At 39.5% G+C, this 22,731-nt stretch overlaps 4 protein-coding genes across 4 annotated transcripts in view; 1 reads left to right on the forward strand and 3 right to left on the reverse strand.

Annotated features, from left to right (window-relative positions):
- Positions 1–22,731, forward strand: part of cpsf1 (cleavage and polyadenylation specific factor 1) — a 77,148-nt gene that overhangs the window by 23,211 nt on the left and 31,206 nt on the right. The window contains exons 28-32 of the mRNA XM_087137953.1: positions 261–402; positions 1,488–1,556; positions 2,144–2,227; positions 6,203–6,379; positions 10,000–10,066. Coding sequence (XP_086994079.1) covers positions 261–402; positions 1,488–1,556; positions 2,144–2,227; positions 6,203–6,379; positions 10,000–10,066 — 539 coding nt within the window. The remainder of the gene's footprint in view (positions 1–260; positions 403–1,487; positions 1,557–2,143; positions 2,228–6,202; positions 6,380–9,999; positions 10,067–22,731) is intronic.
- LOC147798823 (somatostatin receptor type 4-like) lies at positions 6,374–11,389 on the reverse strand. The gene has a single exon (XM_087137954.1). The coding sequence runs from the start codon at positions 11,282–11,284 to the stop codon at positions 10,235–10,237; it is 1,050 nt and encodes a 349-aa protein (XP_086994080.1). The 5' UTR covers positions 11,285–11,389; the 3' UTR covers positions 6,374–10,234.
- LOC147798824 (neuromedin-U receptor 1-like) lies at positions 11,957–14,789 on the reverse strand. Its single transcript, XM_087137955.1, has one exon. The coding sequence runs from the start codon at positions 14,669–14,671 to the stop codon at positions 13,637–13,639; it is 1,035 nt and encodes a 344-aa protein (XP_086994081.1). The 5' UTR covers positions 14,672–14,789; the 3' UTR covers positions 11,957–13,636.
- Positions 15,339–18,236, reverse strand: LOC147798825 (neuromedin-U receptor 2-like). The gene has a single exon (XM_087137958.1). It carries the CDS (start codon positions 17,428–17,430, stop codon positions 16,414–16,416), a length of 1,017 nt encoding a protein of 338 aa, XP_086994084.1. The 5' UTR covers positions 17,431–18,236; the 3' UTR covers positions 15,339–16,413.

Below are 22,731 nucleotides of genomic sequence, written 5' to 3' on the forward strand. Positions count from 1 at the left end.
GTACAGTTCAGGGTCTAATCATAAAACCACATACCGGTAGCAGAAATTGGTGCTTGAAAAAAATGTGATTAATTTGGGAAACACCAGCAAATATGACCTATCTAGCAATATTTGGCCGTTATTAACCTGTTTTTGTTAGCAAGTACATGTATAGTATGTGCTGTCCGTTAGCAAAATTTGGGCTCAGCATCATCACAAAACAGACCCCGGATTACTTTTTTTTTCAAAACTGAGTTTGTTTTTGGGTACGTTTCTCCTAGAATTGATTTTGAGGAGCTAGAGCATGTGACTTGCCTGAAGGTCGTCAATCTGAGTTCTGAAGGGTCAGTGACTGGCAAGAAGGGTTACATTGCTGCAGCAACAACAAAGGTCTTTAGTGAAGACGTCCAGTGTACAGGAAAGGTAAACCTGGCATGCTTAATCTGCTCCCAGCTGGAACAATACAAAGAAATACGGTGTACGTGTGCAGGCTCATGTGCAAAACGCGTTGAGAACGCATGATCAGTTTCTATTTGAATGTACAGTCACTGCGTGTACACTTGGCGCGTGCAAAAGCAAGGATGAGAAATTTCTGAACAGTTTGTCTCTTCTTTGCCGGGGAGGAAGCACTTCAAAATTGTGGCAGATAGGCCTTTAGCATAATGGCATCAAATTATTTTTACATGTGTGCTTTTCTTTGGTGGTAAAGAGCTTGGACGGGATTCACCCAGCCCTCATAGAAAAACTTAAACGTAAACAAACTTTGAAATCATTCTGTCAAGTTCCATTCATTGTTTTTTCAGACACACTGTTTGTGCATCTTAATACTCATCTCCAATATGTAGAAACAATTTCACATCCTTTGGGGTTAGGTGTACTTGGAAAAAACTTTTAAAAGCATTCAAAATTTGTGGAGCTATTTTGGGCAACTCATTCCTATGAAAAACTGATAGTTGACTCATTGGCTTAGATTGAGACGAAAACCAGTCACCAAAGATAAGGAAATTGTGGACAACAAAACATCACAAATCCAAAGATTTTTTTGCGAGCAGATCAGAGCAAATGATGAATGGATGATGTCACACTTTTTTGCATCAATGGGAAAATTTGCAAAAGCATAAAAGCCTAAAAGATACCAGAACACCTCTAAAATACCAAAACAAGATCATAAAGGTGCGTGAAACACAAAGGTGCATTTCCAAGGGTTGTAGTTATATAATTGCCTTACGTAGAATCTTTATTTCTTTATTATCACCCTTTAACATCCAGCCTACATGTACATGTATTTCTCAGTGTTTGACTAGGATGCAAATGGTAAGCTAAATTAGATAGGGGCTGACATTTTGCTCCTTGCAGAATCTTTCTCAAAGGCTCATATTTAAATATTTATCATAAATATTGAATATTCAAGCTGAAAAGCTATGAAATAGAAACAAATATTTGAAAAATGGATTATTTCAATTGACTTGGTCTTAATTGATCTCTGTTTTTCTGTAATCTCTTTCCAGGTTTTTATCTATGATGTGATTGAGGTCGTCCCAGAGCCAGGCCAACCGCTCACTAAAAACAAGATCAAGGTAAAAAACAGAATGAGTGACAAAAGCTCCCAAAACAACCTTCCCATGATTTGGTTTGTTTGTTGAAAACCACTGTAATATTGAAGTTTCCTAGGCATTTTTATTTCCGCATGTAAATGCACAAGTTCTCTTTCTGGTTGTGGGGAGATCATGGGTAATGATCACTGTACATGAAAAAGGCCCTTTAGTGATGACAGCTATAGGCGTTTTGGAAGCTAAGGTTCAAGACAAGTGGTTTATGATCATTTTGTCAGAATACTATACAATGTAGCTGGGTCAGTCCTGTAGTAATGGTCTAAATTTGACTGGTGTGCCAACATTAGTGGCTACATGCACTGGATAATGTGTCCGTGGTTTTTTTTTTTTCAATTTGATATGACTGTCATATAGGTTTAGCGTCTAAAGAAAATTGAATTTCGCCTTTTCATTCTAAATACATGTACATGTAACTGTACCTTAAAGTGAGTACTGACTGTAATGTACTACATGCGGCATTATGCTTTTAAACAAGTTCAAAGTCTTTTTCAGGAAATGAAATCTTTAACTGAAATGGTGTAAAAAAACAGAAACTTTTGTGTTTTGGACAGGTGTTGTATGAAAAAGACCAGAAGGGACCTGTGTCAAGTCTGTGTGACTGTATGGGCTACCTGCTGACAAGTGTTGGCCAGAAGGTAAGTAGTGTACCAACAATATATGAATTTCACATGATGCTGTACCGGTCCCCCTTTGAATTAGGCTGTTAAGATTAAGGGAAAAATTATTGGCCTGAAGATAAGCATTGTTTCAACAATGTGAGAACCTCACTTGGGTCATGTTATTTAGTGACAACAAGCACCAATTAATTAATATCAGCAATTCCATAAATTAAGTGTTTACAGTATAATTATATGATGCTCCTAAAATATTCAATATGTCACATTTATTTAAAGAGATTATGAGAGTGGAATTTTGAGCAACAAAATGATGTTGCCACTCATGCAGCCTGACTGGCAACTGTTCTTGTTCTTGTGATCAAAATAGAAAGACAATGGCCTCCACTCTGTGTGACAATGTTTTTATTAACCTGGGAACTCTGGATCTGAAGTCACCCTTTTTTCTTATATGATTAGATATGCTGCAGTCTTCCAAATATGATACTTCTTTTGAAGCTTTTGAGTGCGTTTGCGAGAAACTGTTGACACTGATAATATCTTTTGATGCTTGTCGATGCTAATTAGCATGACCGCATCACTTTGAAAGGTTCGTGGTTCGACCAGCTTCCACGAGTTACAGAGGCTTAACCTTGTCTCCACTGTCTTGCTTGCTTGACACAGCACACGTGCATGTAGCCATCCCTGGGGGCCAATTGCATAGAGCTGCTAAAGCACAAAATTTGTTTAAGTGCGAAACAACCTTACTTGATAAGTCACGTAACCTGCCAAAACTCCTTGTAATGTATATTGTTTTGGCATTGTATTCAGCTGTTTTTGGTTAGCATGAAAATCAGGTAGCGTTTGAGGTGGTAACTTTTGTTTATTAAGCGAAGTTTTTTCCCGCTTTTAAGCAAATTTTATGCTTAAGCAGTTCTATGAAATTGGCCCCTGCAGGTCAGGACTTACCCATGTAAGCTAATCCAAAGCTCCCTTTGTAAAGAGCAAAATACTTTTTGAGAAATTCAAGCCTACTGTTATACTGCTACATGTATATTCATTAAATAAACTTGCACCTCCATTTCCTTAATCTAGCAAAGTAGTTCCCTGGTAGAAATCAACTGAAAATACATGGGAGGTTATATTGAACAGTGACAGCTGCTCATGCTGAAGTTTTTATTTAGCTGTTATTCATTGCTAAGGTAATAACTTCCCATCCGTCAGTAGTGCTTGAGATATTTGCCTGAGCTATTAGCTGAAATCGTGCACGGCGTTACAAATCTACAGTTACTTGTAGGAAGCACGCAATGAAGATGAATTTGTGTCGCTAGAGTGACGTCTAGAAATGGTCAACTCAGTAAATGTGGACTTTGGATGGCTTTTCGTGGGAGGCGGTGTGTGCCTGCGTGCGTACTTAGACCATGGCATGACTGATGATTAATTGAACTAGGTTGAAGTGAGGCTTGGCACTGAATTTGTTTAATTGAATGGAAGTGCACTATACAGCTGAAAGAGGAAGGCAGTAACCTTGTTACCGTACCGTTAGGAGTGAGTTGTATGATGGTGTTGAATCCAATTAAACTGACCAATTATTAACTCATTGCGTGCTGAGTTGTAAAGATCGGATACTGCAAGTCAGGAATTGTCAATAGCTGTGATACTAGAAAAGGTATTTGTTTACACTTGAAGGATGCGTGGTGCCAGAAGTGAAGCTGACAATACCATGTATCCTCAAGATAAAAACTCTGTCATCACAACAGTCTGGAGACAGTTATTATTTTTTTGCCAGTAAGTAGAATTAATCAGAGACGGAGAATTGAATGGTTGTTTTTGGTTAATGCAAACTTTTTCCAGATTACAAAGAGGGAAGATGTTTCCTCTGTTGGGGGACGGGGGAAGGCCGATCACTGGGTGAAAGGGACAAATTTCTTTAAGGACAAATTAGGACTAAGTGGTAGGGGCAAATTTCTTTGTCCCCATAAATTGTTTATCCCCACAACTATGAAACAAATACAGTATGTGTGCTCTCTCCCACCCTACACATTTGGACAAGCAGGAGGGCTACACCAAATATGGAAATATTCAGATATTGAGTTTATTATTAAATACTTCAATATTTATTCTTAAAATCGAATATTTGGAAGTGAAAATCTTTGATATGAAAAGGGGGAAAAATCAAATTGTAATTTCCAAGCCTTCTAAAAGTGTGTTTGTATGTGTTATGGGTAAACTTAGAGGAAGCTGACGCATATGCACAATAATAAGCCTCCAAGTTACTTTTTCTTTAAGTTTTTCCATTTTTTGAAAAGTATTTTTTAAAGCTTCCTGTGAATATTTGATCGAAGGAAAGTCAAATACCATATATACCAGTATACCGGTATTTTTACTCAAATTGACTTAGTCTTAATAAGCAGTGCTGTGGTTGAGTTCTTTTCCGAGTCCAGCAAGCATACAGTATCAAACTTGGCAGTACACTTTGAATCATGCTTGACCAATGACAGGTGTTGAGTTCATGGGCTTTTACTGATGGGCAGTAATCTGGGTGTTTGTAAAAAGTTACATGCAGGTTGGTCATGTCCAAGCATTGTGTTGCAAGATCATTTTGCCAAAGTTTGTGTACATATTGAACACTGATATCATCCGCGTTTCCAAACACCAGTTTGTTCCTATGGGGGAGAGGGACTCGGCACATGATTGGACAACATTGTTGATAAGGTGGCTTTAATAATAGGCTTGACATATGTAATTTACAGTTTATGTGCAGTGTTTACATGTATACATAAATGGTTCAGATACAGCACAGTAAAAAAATGGCCTTTAAATTGGGACTGGGACATCTGATTGTACATGTACATGTATAAGGCTGAGTCAGTTTGAATAATTATGTATACATGTACATGTACTAGTTTTGGACTTGCTGTTTGATCAAATATTTAAATATGACCTACTAAGTTGTACTAAATTCCCACTAAAGCAGACAGAAAATGTACATGTTTTTACAAAATGTTGAACAAGAAAACCTTGAAGGAAAAGTAATTTTCGACCTCATTGTTGGGTATATGCTTGCACCTGCTTTGCAGTTAGAATAAACTTTCTGAACTAAATTTTTGAATTCCCCCCTTTCAGTGATCTTCAACTCTGAATATTCAGTTTGGAAAACAAATTTAAGTACCCTGGTATTTGATACATGTTATTGATTGAAAATTCGAATATTCCGATAATCAGTACAGCCCTACCTGATTGTTCAACAGCAATGAAATTACAGAGTATGAGAGACAATTATAATAAATGTCATTATTCCCTCCAAGCACAGTTTACTGCTTCAGCAGTCACATCTACAGTATAACAATATAATAAACTTCATTCACAACTGAATTCTGACATACAGGCACTAACTGTTTAATGAATACAATGGTAATATAACATCTGAATAAATCGCCACATCACCTGAATCCCTGATAGAATCAGTACTTGCATTGTCCGTGAGTTCAGAAATCACTTTGGATTGGTTAATTTCCATTTACCATGGAATAGAACTAAACACTCTTTTGTTCAGGTGTGGCTTTGGTGTGTTTGGGGTCAGTAATTCAATGAAACTTGATCAGTAACCCATCCATCAGGTGACAGGGATTTATTCAGACCCTGTACAATACCTCTATTCTCTTTTACTGAAGTACTTGACTGCAAACTATGTGTAACACGTGGACCAGCATTTACTCTTAATAGATTTTTCTGTGTACATTTACAGATTTACAGAAGTACATTTATTTAATTTAAATATTAAATGTAGATAAATTCCACGTTGCTGCTGCTACTAAAACTTTCAGCTTTTCTTGAAGTCACATGTTTCCAAACTTGCAACATAAAAAAATGACCTGCTATTTTACACTGATTTGCCTCTTGAAACGCATGAACCGATGTAGGTCAATAACCCTCCCACATGTTTTGATTTTGAATTCAGCATGTGAATGGCCTACATATTTACAGATATATTTATTTTGTGTATTTTTCCGTCAGGTTTATCTTTGGACCTTCAAAGACAATGATCTTCTGGGTTTGGCCTTCATTGACACCCAGATCTACATCCACAGGGCCGTCTCCGTCAAAAACTTCATTCTGGTCGCTGATGTCACCAAGAGCATCTACCTCCTGCAGTACCAAGAGTCCGATCGGACTATTGCTCTTGTCAGCAGGGTGAGTACTGTCTTGGATGGCCTGTAACAACTGACTTTTATCACATGGCTTATACATGTAGTGGGTCGACCAGAAACCCGTGGAATGATTGAAAATTTCAATTTCAAAAAGGCAAGGTACAGCAGTGAACATTTAATATGCAGCCAAACACCATGAATGTTCACTGGAAGAGTCATTTGAACAGTATTAAAAGGACACTTCTTACTGCAACTGCATGTTTTTATTATACCCAAGTTCAATACGATTACATGTAATTTGAAAATTGCCCGTCACACACCCAGGTTACTCTAACTCCCGACACCCCCCCCCAAAAGAGTACAACCTTAAAAGCAGTGTGAGGATTTTTGTTTTTTTTCAAAATGTATTTAGAGTCATGTGAAAGGGAAGGCACAATGAACTTTATGGTATATAATTACATGTAGTCAGCTGACTTAGTATTCTAACATCTAATGCGCTCATCAGTAATAATGGTCACTTTACAGAATAATTGTAGTACATAAAATGTGTAAGTCCATGGGTTTGAATGCAGTGTGCAGTACCAGTTGGTGCTGGTTTGTGCATATATGCTCAGACACGAAAAATTTTCACTCTTGTTGCAGGCAGAATCTTGGACATGAACTTTTTTCAGAACAAGAGCATTCATCAAGTTTGTTTTAGTACGGTAACTTGTGAGATTCTGTTCACATCTGTGGAATATATTAAAAATGAAACCAGTCCTACCTCAAAATACAAGTACAGTGTATATATTGCATACATGCGCATTTGGAATATATTTATGTGGCATTTCACTTTTCATTTAGACACTCTTGTTTACTTCAAAAGATATTCTTTGCACCAAATTTGTGTGGCCTGTTAACCAGTGTTTATTTGCCATCCTTATGTATGTGGCAGTACACCAAGACCAGCATTATACAGTTAAAATGATACAGTTTACACAACCGAAACTGATCTCCAGAATTTCTGCTCCAGAATTTTTTGTTCTTAATTGCTGTATGGCAACTAATGGAAAAAGTGCTTTTAAAAATGGTTGAAAAACACCATCAGACCCATTGATTCGTTGATATACTGAATTGTTTACAAAGCATAGTTTACATTTGAAATCAAGAAGCCACTGTTGAACTTTATGCATGCACCGGGTACCGGTAGTTGACAGTTTGCAATCAGTATCCTGCAGTTAATGATCATGCACTGGTTTTAGTGTTCACAAAAATACATGAATACTTGCCGAAAGCCGCATAACGGTATATACCTGTACATCTGTGCACTAATTATCACAATGTTACCAAAAATTCCAACTGGAATGGTACACACACAAGAAAAGAATAATGATACCACTATGCTTACATTACCAAGAGCAGATATTGATCATGTCCTGTGATGTCATGAACAGAAATGGTGTCTCTGTGACTAGCAATTAGTATTGATGCCAACTGAAGTTTAAAGAAGAGAAGTTTAATGTAGTAATTGATTAGGTCCACACATTTAAAGAGACATGCAAACAGATTGCTTCACTATGACCAGTCTTGCAGTCAAACCACTTGTAACACTGTTAAAAATTGTGCACATAGGCAACCCATAATGGATCCCATCTACATGTACAATGTATATACTTGTAAAAGTGCACTTTTTCCATTTCACCAACAAAATGCACATCATGGCATGTAAATGTATATCAAAGCTGGGATTGCTCTCATGATAGATTTTTGATACAGTTTGGTGCACTTGAAAGTCAACTACATAATTTATAAAAACTAAACACCAGTTAGATTCTACAGAGTAGCGGTACATTATGAGCAATCTTAATCAGTGTGAAAGAGGACGATACATCGATGATCTGACAAAACTCTTCTGGGCAGCTGGCTAAATGCGCAGTTTCGGTGTTGTTAAAATAAAAGTTTTTCCCCTCACAATGTTCAAAGTTTGGGAAATAGTCCTTAAAAATTTTCCTCATTTGAGCTTTGTTGTTTCACAGCAAATTCAAGTTGAAAACACAAGTTTCTAAACTGCCTAAACTCAGAATGGGTTATAACATGATGGCAAAATCTACAATGTATGTGTATGCAGCTGAACGTTACAATGGTTAAATGTACTTCTACAATGTAGGTACTGATTACCCTCATAGGGAAAGGGATGGTGAACATCTTTAAATTTAAGCAACATATATGTTGATATAGCTAGGAGAGATGAATTTCTTGAACCAAACTAATACACCCCTACAAATCATTAGAAAAATCATCTCAAAGGGAAAATTTACTGTCTACAAGTATGTGCGGCATGTTTTAACAGCAAGAAAGACAGTGGGATGAAATTCACCTTGGACATTAACTCCTACAGGATATTATCACAGTCCATTTTGTTTTTGGTTTTTGTTTTTTTGTTTATACGCTGAGCCTTCAGGTGTTTTTCAGATTTATGTCTTGTGATTGTTTTGTGAACACTGAATATGTCATTCTTGCAAAAGGCCAATTTTTTTCTTACACAGGCCGTAAAAATAAAACCCTTTATCAAATTGAAATGAAGCTTCTCAGGTGAGCCCATAATGAGTGTCTTTACATGTACTTGTACAAGTTTCAAATGATAGGGCATGGTACAGGTGTGAGATGGTAAAAAATGAAAATTTGTGAAAAAAATGCTTGGTATTGTTTTTTTAGTTATATACCTTTTACGCTCTGTTCAGGGGTGCCTGGCTTTGGTAGAACTTGTCACACTAAAATTCATGAACTCACCAGCTACCGTAGCAGGATAAAATGTGCAGAGGTCTTTGTCAACTCACAAGTCATACTGAAACATTTATTTCAGCAACTCAACATTGTCTGAATTTATTACTTAACAAGTCCCTGTACATTTAAAAACCACTGCCATGACTGCTTACAATCGTGGGTGATGTTCACTTGGGACCCAAGAAATGAGTCACAAAGTGCTCAAACTGCTACTGAGTTCAGTGCAAGAAAATCAATCTTGTACAGTGGCAGTCATACTCACACAAGGGTGCCATTGTGAATGTACTGGTAGTGAATGGACAAACAGGATGATTCCAAATTCATTTGTTCAAATTTCGAAAACATTTAAAATTGGATTATCTGTTTTCTGCCCCTGGTTCACAAAATCAATACCTTGTTCTTAAAACAAGATATATATGTACATTTGTACCACATCCACAGTCTGCTTTATGAATGATGACCTTTTAAGATTTGTTGTACATTTCTTCCCACCACATTCCTTCAGCCTTAGATTTTTTAGATTTGAGCAAAAAGCAAAATATCATTCTCTCTTGCAGCAGAAACTCTAACCAATTTTTCCCCCAGCTACATGTATCTAGTTTTACAATCTAAATCAGAGAGTTCAGTCAAAACTGGATTATAAACACGATTGCGTTCAAGTCCCACCACTAGTTTTTAGTGACACACATACATGTACATTATGTCACAAGGAGAGCTTAAAAAGTTTCATCTGCTGCACATAAAGAATGAATACAAGCATGTGGATAAGTGAAAATTAACTTGAGAAGTTGTGAATGCATTCTACATCTTCAGTGTTGCACCTGTACTTGCCAGTAATTATGTTGTCCATGATGACATGCATGAATGAAGTCTTGTCTCCATCTTATGTTACCTTGGCAGGACTCCAAGCCCCTTCAAGTGTACAGCTGTGAGTTCATGGTTGATGATTCTCAGCTGGCTTTCCTCGGTAAGTCTTAGTTTCCTACTTTCCGACATTGCTGTGATGTCTCACACATGCTTCACAAATGGACAGTTGACAAGTCACGGTGGAATGCATAGTCTTGGGTCAGTTATATCATACAATGTAGTTGTCTTCTGGAAGCATTCATTTTGAAATTGTCCAGAAGTGAGGGGGTCAGTTGTCCTGAAAATGTGCCAACTGTATGCCAACGCTGTTGTCCTTCGTAGTGAGAGGAAGACAGCAGGTGAAAGCTTCTTTAAAACCTTGTCGGAATTTCTTGTACTTGAACTCATAGATGATGGTATTAATGAGTGAATTGAGATAGAAGAGAAAACTGCAGGCTCCCCTGATATGCTGGAGACTTGGAGAATTACAGAATTCCAGTTGAATCTCCCCCGTTTGTGATTGCACGCAAAATACAGTTATCACATATGTTGGTGTCCATAGGACCACCAGAGCTCCTAACACGAGTGTCAGCATGCTGACCAGGCGCTGTCTGGCAATCATGAGATCGTAGGCCGCTGCCCTCACTTGCTGCATGCTCAGAGCATCTGCTTGCTGTTTGAGAGTGGTTTGAATCTGGTAGTAGGCCCAACTCATCAGTGTAATGGGCAGCAGATAAGCCGTGAGAAAGCAAAATACACCAACAACAAAAGGAAATGCTGGATGAGGGTATTTGATGTCGGAGCAGGCTTGTTCGCTGTCATCGGCTGGTTCTATCGTAAATACAAAAGGCAAAGAAACTAGACTTGACAGCACCCATATCCAAGCAATCATTCTTGCAATCTGTGAGGATGTGATTTTTCTGGCATACTGTAGTGGATGCACTATTGCAACGTATCTTTCAAACGTGACCAAACAGAGGCTGTATGCCGACACATGAGACACAGCCCAGACCCAAAAGTCGGATGCTATAAGTCGGCAAAAAATTTGCCGCCCACCAGCGGACTTGGGCACATAAGAGATGACTTCGCACTTTGAGTATGCAGCAAAATACAAGAAAAATTCTTGAAGACACAGGAGCATGTCTGCCACTGCCAAGTTCACCAGCAGGTAGTTGGTCATGTCATGTAGGAATTTGACACGCAGAATGACGAAGCACACCAAGAGGTTTCCTAAAACACCAATTACCCCTTCTGCTGCCAAGGCATAACAAATCCACTTGTATTGGGCATTCTCCCTGTTGTCAGCAGGGCCCAATTGAGTTTCATTCCTTCCTGACATGGTGACAGTCAGAGAAATAACATTTGCTGTCACTGATTGTTGACAATTTTGTAAAGACAACTTTGTTTTTCCGTGTAGACTCTCTACCAACAATTGCCTGGACACGTCACTTGATGTTTACACAATCAACATTTCAGGGGGAAAAAAAACCTTCTCAAGCTGTGTACTTCAGGGTGGTATAAGGACTGTTTAAAATGTGACATATCCGGAATGCTGAAAATAGGGTTTTTTTTTTCAAAGTTGTGTAAATTCATTCAAATCTCAGCTCTCACCATTGGACTTGACTTATCCCTGGCATATTGATTGACGAGGCATCAGCAATCACAGAAGGGTTGATTTCTTATCCAAGGGATATGTGTACTGTGAGTTTTTATTCTGCTGTAACTGTACGGGTGCACCTCCACTGACGAAATGTCCCAAAATACATACACATAGATGATCTATGCAGCTGCGTTTTTTCCACCCCTGCAATATCCACTGTGACTCCAATCTCCTCCCAGTTGCCACTACCTTCAGATATCGTAACTTTAACATGTACCTGTATGAATACCGCTTTCCAGCAACTAAAAATCTTGAGATAACAGCCAGTGCATGTATGTGTCTTATTAATATGGTTTCAGTATTAGGTTATGAATAATTAGATTTAGGGTTCTATCCCTGTAATAAAAAAGTCATAGAAAGCTTCACACATGTAGGTAATTACCACCACATCTTCCCCTTTAAGACTCTAATTGAATTTTCTATGCACTGACTACGTGACTATTAGTCCACAACTCCTTCATATTTCTGCTGTTATCCCTTAATTTTTCTTCTTTACCAACCTGCATGTACATGTCACTATCAACTCAGGCTGTGTCCATATTTAAGGGCAAAAGTTGTGCAGAAATAAAATGTGATACACATAAACCCGCCATAGTTAAACATTACAAAAATTCATTCCTTTTGAGTGCCCTGATTACTTGATTTCAAGCTGGAGCATGTCTCTTTTGATGGACTTTGGCCCGGACTGTCGTCTGCACTTTGGAACAACTTTTCTCCCATGGAAAAAGGTTGTCCCTGTGAACTGCATGTGTTCAGCTTTTACCCAGTGGGCTAGATCTCACCCTGTGCACCCTTTGAAATTTTTTGTGCAGTTGGACAGTCAAAATCCAGTGGTATAAAGAGGAAATCTGTGTTAGGATTAGTGCATACCACACTACAGTCTATTCACCATGCAGCTGCTGTATGGTTCAATGGGGCCTTCTGATTGACAAAGCCCTCCATTCAGGGCATACCACAGCCCAACAGTCACGGTCAAAAGTATCCCGGCACGAAGGGGTTAATTTCATTCAAATCATAATAGTACATATGTACATGTACATGTAGCAATTCCTCAACTGCTGGCACATCCACAAACCTCTGCACACTTAGTGTACCAGTGAATAGAATATGGCGGATAATTATGGTTCTCACCTTATGTTTAACCTGTCAGGCATTCATGTGTGTACAAATAGCCTTAACCTCTTTGCACCGGTTGCAGTTATCAATGTTGATGATGCTTGGGCGGGATGATTATCATTTCTTCTGTTTTCAAAATTCTAAAAAAATTCCTTTCTTCATTTACTGGACACTTACACCCACATGAAGGACTCTCTGGTGGCCACTCTAGCCTGACAGACAAAATCTATTGACACCCAAGTATTTCAGCCAGGCCTGCAGCCTTGTAAAAAGAGCCCAGATTGTGCGGTGTCATCTAACTTTCTTTTGTTCACGCACCTGGCACAGTGCGCTGCTGACCTCTTTTCAATAGAGACCAGATTAGCATGCAGTGGTGCTTTGGGGCTCATCGCTTTAGTTGTGGAGCGCTTTTGTCCCCGGTGGTAATCCGCTCACTCTAAATGCCCCAAACAGTGGTATATTGTTTCAAAACAAGGCTGGATTATCTCCACTTTTGAGAATGAAAAGATGTCAGTAATGCCCAGCAACCTAGTCTTTTGTTCTGAGTACAGTCTTTTGTTACAAGGCCCAGTTTCCTTTGTCCGATTTCGGATACCACGGCCACGCATATAAAGCATACATGTCCGGTACCGAATCCCTGGCAGGAAGTGGATAATTATCATTTTATGCTCATCTACTGGTGTCTAGCCCCTTTGGCCTTTTCATTTTATATTTAATGTCTGCCCACTTCTTTGAATTTGGGACACTGTGAACATGTTCAGTTGTGACTCTGGCTATGAAGTTCTCTCCCTTTGTAGTCTATGCAAAAATGAGGCATGAAAGATTTTAACGGGGCATTTTTAAAAACAAACCAGACTTTCAAACCAGTATCTTTTTGATTACATAGGTAAGTACTTGTTCATCAGAAAAATTTTGTCAATCCCTCGGTGCCATCTCATCATGAATTCTGTTTCCACCTTGCCTATTGTGACAGCTGCAAAATGCTACTTTAAAACCTTGCCGAAATTTCTTGTACTTGAACTCATAGATGACCAGATTTATAACAGAATTGAAGTAAAAGAGGAAATTGGCAATTCCTCTGACATATGCATGAATTTCTGAATCGCAGGACAGAAATGAACCATCTGTAGGGTGTAAGCAGATAATTGTATCAATGTAGATTGGCATCCACAAAAGGATTAGAACTCCTAAGACAATTGTCAGCATGTGGACCAGACGCTGTCGAGCAACTACTAGATCATAGGCTGCTGCTCTTGCATACTGCAAGTTCAGGGCCGCTGCTTGTCTTTTCAGAGTGATTTGCATCTTGTAGTAGGCCAAACTCATAAAAACTATAGGTAGAGCAAAGGAGAATAGAAATCCTTCCACACCAACAAGAATTGCAAATGACTCAGTTGGATATTGGATATCTGAGCAAGTGTTATTAGGATCTTCACTTTGGTGAGAAACAAGTAAGAATGGTATTGGTGCCACAAAGGATATCACCCAGATGAAAACAAGCAAGGTTTTGATCCGTTTCGCTGAGAGTTTCTTTGCATACTTCAGAGGATGTACTATGGCAACATATCTTTCCAATGTTACTAAACAGAGGCTGTATGCAGATGTGTAGCAGAAAGTCCATGTTAAGTAACCACCGAAAAGAAGGCGGCAGAAAAGTTCCTTCTCCCAAGAACTGGCTGGAACATATCTGACAAGCCTGCAGTTTGGAGATACAATCAGATAGTAGACAAATTCCAATAGGCAAGCAAGCATGTCAGCCAAAGCCAGATTCACCAGCAAATAGTTGGTCATGTTGTGAAGGAATTTGACTCGCAGAATGACGAAGCACACCATGAGGTTTCCTACACCACCGATAGCTCCTTCCACCGTCAGGAGCTGACAGATCCACTCGTCCCCAATCCTCATTTCGTTGTCATTGAGCTCCTTCGTTGAATTCATGGCTGTGGTCATTCGCTTGGTTTGTGCTCAGTTCTGACTCAACACAGTGTTCATAGACTTGCGTAAGTCATAGTTTGACAAATGCATGTAAATAGTTTTATCCAAATTGAGCAGCATTCCAAGATACTGGTATCTGTAGTATTAGTGGATAGTATTGTCAGTGTTGCCATGAAAATCGTGCTATGAAGGGAGCACAGATATTAGGCATTGAGGCAGTGCAGGAATGTCCAGGTACAGTACATGCACCATACATGCACAGCACTGATGTCACACCGGCTCATGGGTATTATTCTGAGCCCATTCCTCATGCTGCCTACTTGTGTTCACAGAAAACGTCAATCACTGTTTGACAAAGAAATGGGTTTGTCAAAATTCAGCAGCAGCCGAAGATAACTTTTGTAAAAACTGCTATCATTGCTCAAAAGAATTACTCTAAGTACAGAGTGAAGAGGAGTGAAGACATTGCAGGAGATGTCTGCTGTTTGACTGGTAATAGACATTACGTTGAACCTTTTTCTCAACCCAAGGGACTTTACGTACAGGGCTTTGTACAGTTCCAGGATCAATACTTTTTTCTTTGTTGACATACCCTTCTAATTTAATTGAATTTATTTGGCAAAGTATTGTGCCAGTCTGAATTTGCTGAAAGCCTTGTAGAAATGGAGATCACTTGAGGCAGGTTAAAGATTCACCATAGCTCCACTAGACCATTTGTGAGATTTTTCTATTAAGGTACAATGGACCTTACGTGTACATGGATGTACCAAATGTGGTCACAACAGGTTGGGGCAAGGGTTTTAATTTTTTTTTTTTTGTTACTGCTTTTCTGGGACTTTGTACACTGTACAGCCACATAATACATGTAAGTTAATATGAAAAGTGAAGTACTCAGTTATTCAAATTGGACTTCGCTGTGTTTGAAACAGCTCAGACGATTGCATCCAAATAGATCAAACAAGCTCGAACCAGTACCTAATGAAACATTATTTTTGCGTTTGTCAATAAAATCTACACTCGAGCACAGAAAATGAGGCTTCAACGAGTAACATCTTTGTCACAGCCATCATATGCTCTACTACATGTACATGTATGTAATTATCACATGAGAGGAACAGTTAGTCATTTCACACATTGAGTGTTTTCACCGTGTACATACATGTACCATCTAGTGTAATTGCAGTGCAGACTGGAGAGTCAGTTTAGGAAGGAAATGCATGTACAATAGACACCTTTGCTTGGGTATTAAAGTCAACCATAAATATCTGCAGCCATACAATGCATGCCTGTACATGTACATGTATAATGTGTGTATGCTTGGGTTGTTGGGGGGGGGAAGTTTAATCCAGAAGGCGTATTACGGTATATACAAGTTCACTGTTTAAGATACTGGTAGGCCAAAGCAAAGTACACGTACATGTACATGTACATACATACATGTACATACTGTACATGTACATGTATTTGTATGTACATATACATATGTACATGTACATGTAGCAGAGGCTTTCAGACATTCTGTGCACTGCACGTCTTGAACGACCAATGTTGGGTTTTTGAGTAATTATGACCAGTCATTATTGGGGCACTGTTTGATTTTTTTTTCAAGAAACAAAGCTATTTCAAAATGTTTTGGGTTTGGACTAAATATACGTTCAGACATGCAAGTCAAAAATCTTCTGCGGCATTAAGGCTCAACAGGAAAAATGTATGCATGTATGTAAAGAGTCGTGTTGAACTCCTTCCCTTTATCCTCTTTAGGGATCAGAAATCGGCACCTCAATGTCAACCCTGTTTTCTTGTTTGAAACATTTGCATAGAGCTACCTTTAGTCCCTGCCGGAATTTCTTGTATTTGAGCTCGTAGATTATGGGGTTAATTACTGAATTTAGATTAAAAAGAATGTTACAGACTCCTCTGATGTAGTTGTAGTTAAGTGATTTGCAGAGAGATGACTCGTGGTTGGTTTGCGAAGGATGTAAACAGATGAGGGATTCCACATGAGCTGGTGTCAACAGTGCTACCAGAGCCCCTAACACAATAGAGAGCATGCTTACCAGACGCTGTCTTGCAATCACAAGATCGTAGGCTGCTGCCCTTGCATGCTGCAGGTTCAGTGCTTCTGCCTGTCGTTTGAGAGTGACTTGCATCTTGTAGTAGGCTAAACACATCAGGGTTATGGGTAGTGCATAACCAAAGAAAAATGACACCACGTGTGAAGCCCTTGCGCTGTGCGAATGTTCTTTTATTGAGCAGGCCTTGTCAGTATCATCACTGGGTTCAATGGTGAAGAGAACAGGTAAAGCAAACAGGATTGACAGCCCCCATGTTAGAGCTATTAGCATTTTCATTCGCTTAGTGTTGAGTTTCCTTTCATACTGTAGAGGATGGATTAAAGCTATATACCTCTCCAGTGTCACTAAGCACAGGGTGTATGCTGAAGTGTGAGAGAAGAACCAATGCAGGAAAGCTGATGCTAGAATTCTGCAGAACAACTCCTTCCCACGAGGGCCCACTGGAATGTAACGTATCAGAGGAAAGTCCGCATCAGCAGAAAGGTAAAAGATGAAAGCTTGGAGGCAAAACAACATATCTGCCACCGCCAAATTCACCAGCACATAGTTGGTCATGTTGTGTAGGAATTTGACGCGCAGAATGGTGAAGCATACCAAGATGTTTCCTAAGATGCCAATGACTCCTTCTGCCATAATGATCTGGCAGACCCAAACACATCCAGAAGACTCCTCATTACTTGTTTTGTTTCTCATCTGCATGTTGACAGATTCACTCTACTCTGCATGAATTGATATCCAGACAATAAAAGCAGCTCTTTGGATATGACAGTGTCAATGGTATTTACAAGTGGTAGGTGGAAATGAAGGACACTGCCAGCTTTACCTTGGTTTGAATGGCCACAAAAGATGTACATGTAGTACATGTACGTGGTCAGGTTCTGTAAATGTAAGATTTCACAAATTAGCCAATGGACCCCTGGACACTGTCATGATATAGTCATCACACATGTACATGTATGTTTGCACTGCAATACAGCTGTCCACCTTCGGATGCCTCCATCAAACTTTAGCAATCCTATGACCAGCCCATAAGTACACTGCCTAGTTGGTTGGACTGATGCCACTTTGGTCTCATACTTCACTAATGGGCAAGACTAGTGCGTTGGCACACAGATTGCTACAGGGAAAAATCCAAGCCTTAGACAGATTGACAGTGTGCAAAGGGGGTAGCAGACTCTTCAGGTAGGGGATACACCTATTTGTGCTGTCTTTTTCCGCTGTTTTGGTGCAACTAGTTCCATTCACTTTGCACATCACAAATGTTTGCAGATGCAGTCTGAAGAGGTTGTCTGTAGGCATCTGGTTGATGCAGGATTGCTCTAAGAAAAGTCTTCAAGGTACCTTTGAAACAGGCAAATACGTACGTGTGCATCCCCTCAAGTTCAGTAATGTATAGAGAGGTGTTCCTTTACAGATGGAAAGCACTTAAGCATTTTACCAGCTGGTTCTTGTGTTTGATAGCTTGTGCATCGTGACACAAATATGAACACCTGCGTACTGCATATTCTCTGCAGATGATCGACAGAACGACTCAAAGTACAGTAGTGATATGCGAACTTATGTACTGGTCTTTCAGTTAAGTTATCATTCAGGTTATTAATTTCACCGCTGGGTTAATGGTTCTGTCAACAGTAAATGATAGTGACTTTTGATTGATTGATTGATTGAACTGTAAGTACATAACATAACCTGGTTGTTGTAGAAGAGAGTTCCGTGCATGCGTATATGGCTCCTGTAATGAATTCTGCTCACACCCTCAGAATGGTGTTGGTGACTGTATGCAGCAATCCAGTGGTTTCATATTAATTAAATTCTAGGATGGGCAGATCGAAGAGCGTTTTGCATGGAGTTTCATTTGGCTTCAAGATTATCCCTTCTGTCATATGTAACGCTGCCATTAACAAGATTTTACACTTGTCTACACATACTTTTAACTTCTTAAAGCAAAATTATGGGGTGATCTTTGAAAACTATATGTATTTGGGTTTTTGCTTTACAGTGCACTTCAGATTTAAAAATTGCTTGCAATTAGATTTTGAGAGTCTTGAACACTACTGGAATACAGGTACTAAATGTAGTTTTAAATGCATCTCCAAAAAATTTACAAACTCAGGAGCAGACAGTAGACTTTGCAGTATAAATCAAGATCTGAACTAGAGCCTGAAAGTTGACCCCTGATGGTGCGCTTCTGGAACCCTTGGATAGGAAAAATAAAGATTTTAAAGATTTTAGAATTTGTAATATTTTTTCGTTCAGTTTTTCTTAAAAATCCCACTTCGAAAAAGGGCTTTGAAAAATATTTGCTAGTATATCAATTTATAGAAACTGAAATATCCTGCCAAAAATTGACCCAGCACTTCCGAAATCTAAAATACTTGAAGAACAGTGCAATACGGCAGTCTGGTACGCAGATGAATATTTACAGTTTGAAATTTTATGGTAGTCTTTAGGTAAAAACTAAAATAAAAACAGATCAAAATATTTTACACATTTTGATAATTTATAAGGTAATAAACATAAAGCAATATTCTGCTTTTACAAAAGTTTCTAATATTTTATCTAACCTTTGTTGACAATTGCATGATGTCAACTCAACGGAATCTGAAATCCATCAATTGCAGGTAGGTAAATCTTTGCAAGGTTGTACAATTTCATTTTCAAGAAAGCACAGCGAGTGAAAACAAACGTGTATAAACAAGGAGACCTACATGTAGGTACGATATCGCCGGACATGAAAGGTCGTCAGTAGAATTTGTTTTTTACCCATCTCCAAAATATTACTTGAGGAAGACAAAGGTAAAATTTCAACATGAGTGTTTGGTGGGGTGGTTTCAGTAAGGAATTATTCTTCCAAAAATTATCGAACACGATAGGATGTACGGCACAGTGTAAAATCCCCATAGGCAGACCGCGCAAGGGTTCCGGAAGCTCGCTGCATGACCTTTTACCTTTAGGCTCTATTCTAGTCAAAAGTATCCTGGAATTTCACTGCTGAAGTCATATTGAGAATGTGTACATGTATCTCCTTTAAGGACAGAAGTTGCACGTACATATACATCTACGTGTTTTATTGTATCCACCCCATAATGTACAGCAGTTGAATCGATTGTTTCTGTAGGTGTTTCTCCCGTATTATTGTAAACAAAACATTAAGCAAAGCCAAAACAAAACAAATAAACAATTGAATGAACCAACAGCCATATTTCTGTGCTATGTAAACAAAGATGAATTTACAATTACATGTATGATGTTTTTTAATACAGAAAATTAAACAAGTTATGTACATGTACATTTATTTATACACTTTTTGGCTCAGATCTATTTGACTACATACTGTATGTCAGTCCTTTCGGTAATGGTAAGTCAACATGGCCATAACACTAGTATCAGATCTGATATTGGCAATACTACGTGTACATGTACTTCGTAAAAGTTGAGAAATACACAGGTTTTCCCAGTCTTATAGTGGCAGGTTAACTAAAACTTAATTCTTTGACAAAGATTATTTAAGAAACAACAAATTGACTTCACAAATATAAAAGGGAATATGATACAATCTGCACATTCAGTCGCACTCTTAAAAAAACGCATGCTTGATGATTGGACTGAAAGCTTGCACGCACTCAAAATTTACTCTCGGGCAGACATACTTGAAGAACTCAAAGTCACTTCAGTCTTTAAGAAATTAGGCCGGGCAATGCCTTTGATTGAAAAATAAGTAAAGTAGCCCATTCTTATCGAAAGGAACATTGCGGTTTGTAGGGTGTCAATTTACACACGGTTAAAAAATGAGTGACTCTTTGTTTAGTCAGGGAATGGATTAGTACTCCGTTGAGGAAGGATTGGCACTGAATAACATTGTAGAGACGATTTGGTGAAAGTACAATTAAAATGGGGGTTTGCATTTGGCTATGCTTGAAATGAGGTTGAAACATTGGTGGATTAAATTTTAACTGAGAAACGGATATTTTAACCGAGCAGATTTTCACAGTGTCCTGCAATTTTCGCTTACAAGACTCGACAGCTTCTAACTTTGGACTATCATTCTGACCAAGTATCTGGCCTTTGCATGTGAGGAGAATTCTCTGGTAACGACATACATGCACACTGTACGTGTAACTTTCAGCCTTGATGAAGGAAACTGCGCATTCAAACAATTAACTCAAATCTCTTGCCTCACAACTTCTACCAGGATATATAATGCCCTAAATGTAGATGCTATTCACATTCCCTTCAAGGGTATGAAGGCTTGCCTCCAGGAACTCCTGCTCTACAGAGAGGGTCTTTTCACTGGCAAGTTTTTGGACGTACTGGAGGCCAAGGCTAAACGGATTGACACTACCAAGAAATTGTAGTTCCGTGAAACACCACTTGCTGGTTCACCGCAACCTCAGCCGCACAACATCTGCCAGCTCATTGGCAGCCCACCACAACAGTTTGCAGGGTTCTAGCGGGAGATCACCTCCGACAGATGGGTGCTAATGACTCTCTTTCGCAGATACTCCCTTGAGTTCACAAGCACACCTCAGCCCAAGGTGATACTGCAGCCAACTCCAGTCCCACGCAACAAAGGCCAACGCTTGGTGCTGGAAGTCTTGAGATAAACTCCCTACTACCAAAAACGCACCATCCTTCCAACTTACCTCAGGGCGCAACTCCACTTCCACAAAGGCATCATCACCCCAACAGCCGAATGAGTCACTAATCCATAGAAATGCGTGTCTCACTTCCAGTCCTCTCAAGCTCCCCTGAACCTCGCCTGGCTTTGTCTCCTCAGACTGATGGCCAGCTTGGTGGACTTAGTACCATGGTGCAGGCTTCGAATGAGACTACTGCAACTCCTCCTGCTTTCTCAGTACCATCCCAAGACAGACCCCATTGATCTTACGGTCTGCGTATCAGTGGACATTTACTGACATCGATCTGCTATGGAGGCTAAAGGAAGATCACCTAAGTGTTGGACTCTCATTCTCACAAGCAAAGCCTGAAATAGGGATACAGTCTGATGCGTCATCACTCTGATGGGGGCCTTCCTTCCCCCACATCGGATTTTAGGGAACTGGGGACACCTTCATTCAGGAGTATGACATTAATGTCATATACTTCAAAGGGAAGAACATCCTGGTCTGCTCGGACAATTCAACAGCAGTAGCATCAACCATCAAGGTGGCACATTTTCCCCCAGTTATGCATCCTAACATCGGAAATCCTACAATAGACAAAAGAACGTGTGATCAACCTGCAAGTAGTCCACATTGATAGGCCTGACAATCCTGCATTCAGCGCCCAGGGACTTAATACACTGAATACATTTGACATTGTCCAACAGCCCTTCTGCTTAGCAGGACTTTCTAGCGACACTGCAGCCATGGCCGCACGAGGTCTGCACTTACCCACCCATGAGATTTAGGAAAGCAGAATACGGCTCTTCGCTACGTGGTGTAATGAACATGCTGTGGCTCCAACCGATCGTTATAGCAGATCTCTTCATGTACCTTTTTACTCCAGATTACAAGTCTCCACAATTCGCTACTTCAGAATAGCTTTGGCTGCCGTATACCGTATATTGGCTTCAAAGACAGCTCCTCCATCTCCAACAGCATGGTGCATCATCTTTTGCATGGTATGTTCATTGAATGCCCCCCTATACCAAGCAGCTAGCCACCTCCTAGGACCTAAGCATAGTCCTTCACATGCTTACTTGCTCCCTTGAGGTCCTAAGTGACACCTTCCTAATACATGCCTTCCTTCTGGCTGTGGCTTCTTCCAGATGAGGCAGTGAACTGTGAGCCCTCTCTGTTGCCAAAGGTTACCTTCACTTGAAGCCGCTGAGTATCCGCCTCATCCCTACCATAGGCTTCCTGATGAAGAAACAGACTTTGTCGTTTGGGCGGCAGGATATTTGTGTCACACACCAGAGATAACACGGACAAACTCAGATGCCCAGTCCGTATACTGAAGTGGTACTTTAAAGACTAAGAACCTGAGAGGGACCCTCAC

This window comes from Acanthaster planci, linkage group LG06, assembly GCF_054643075.1.
Source record: "Acanthaster planci isolate LZ-2023a linkage group LG06, COTS_SCS, whole genome shotgun sequence".
NCBI classification, from domain to species: Eukaryota; Metazoa; Echinodermata; class Asteroidea; order Valvatida; family Acanthasteridae; genus Acanthaster; species Acanthaster planci.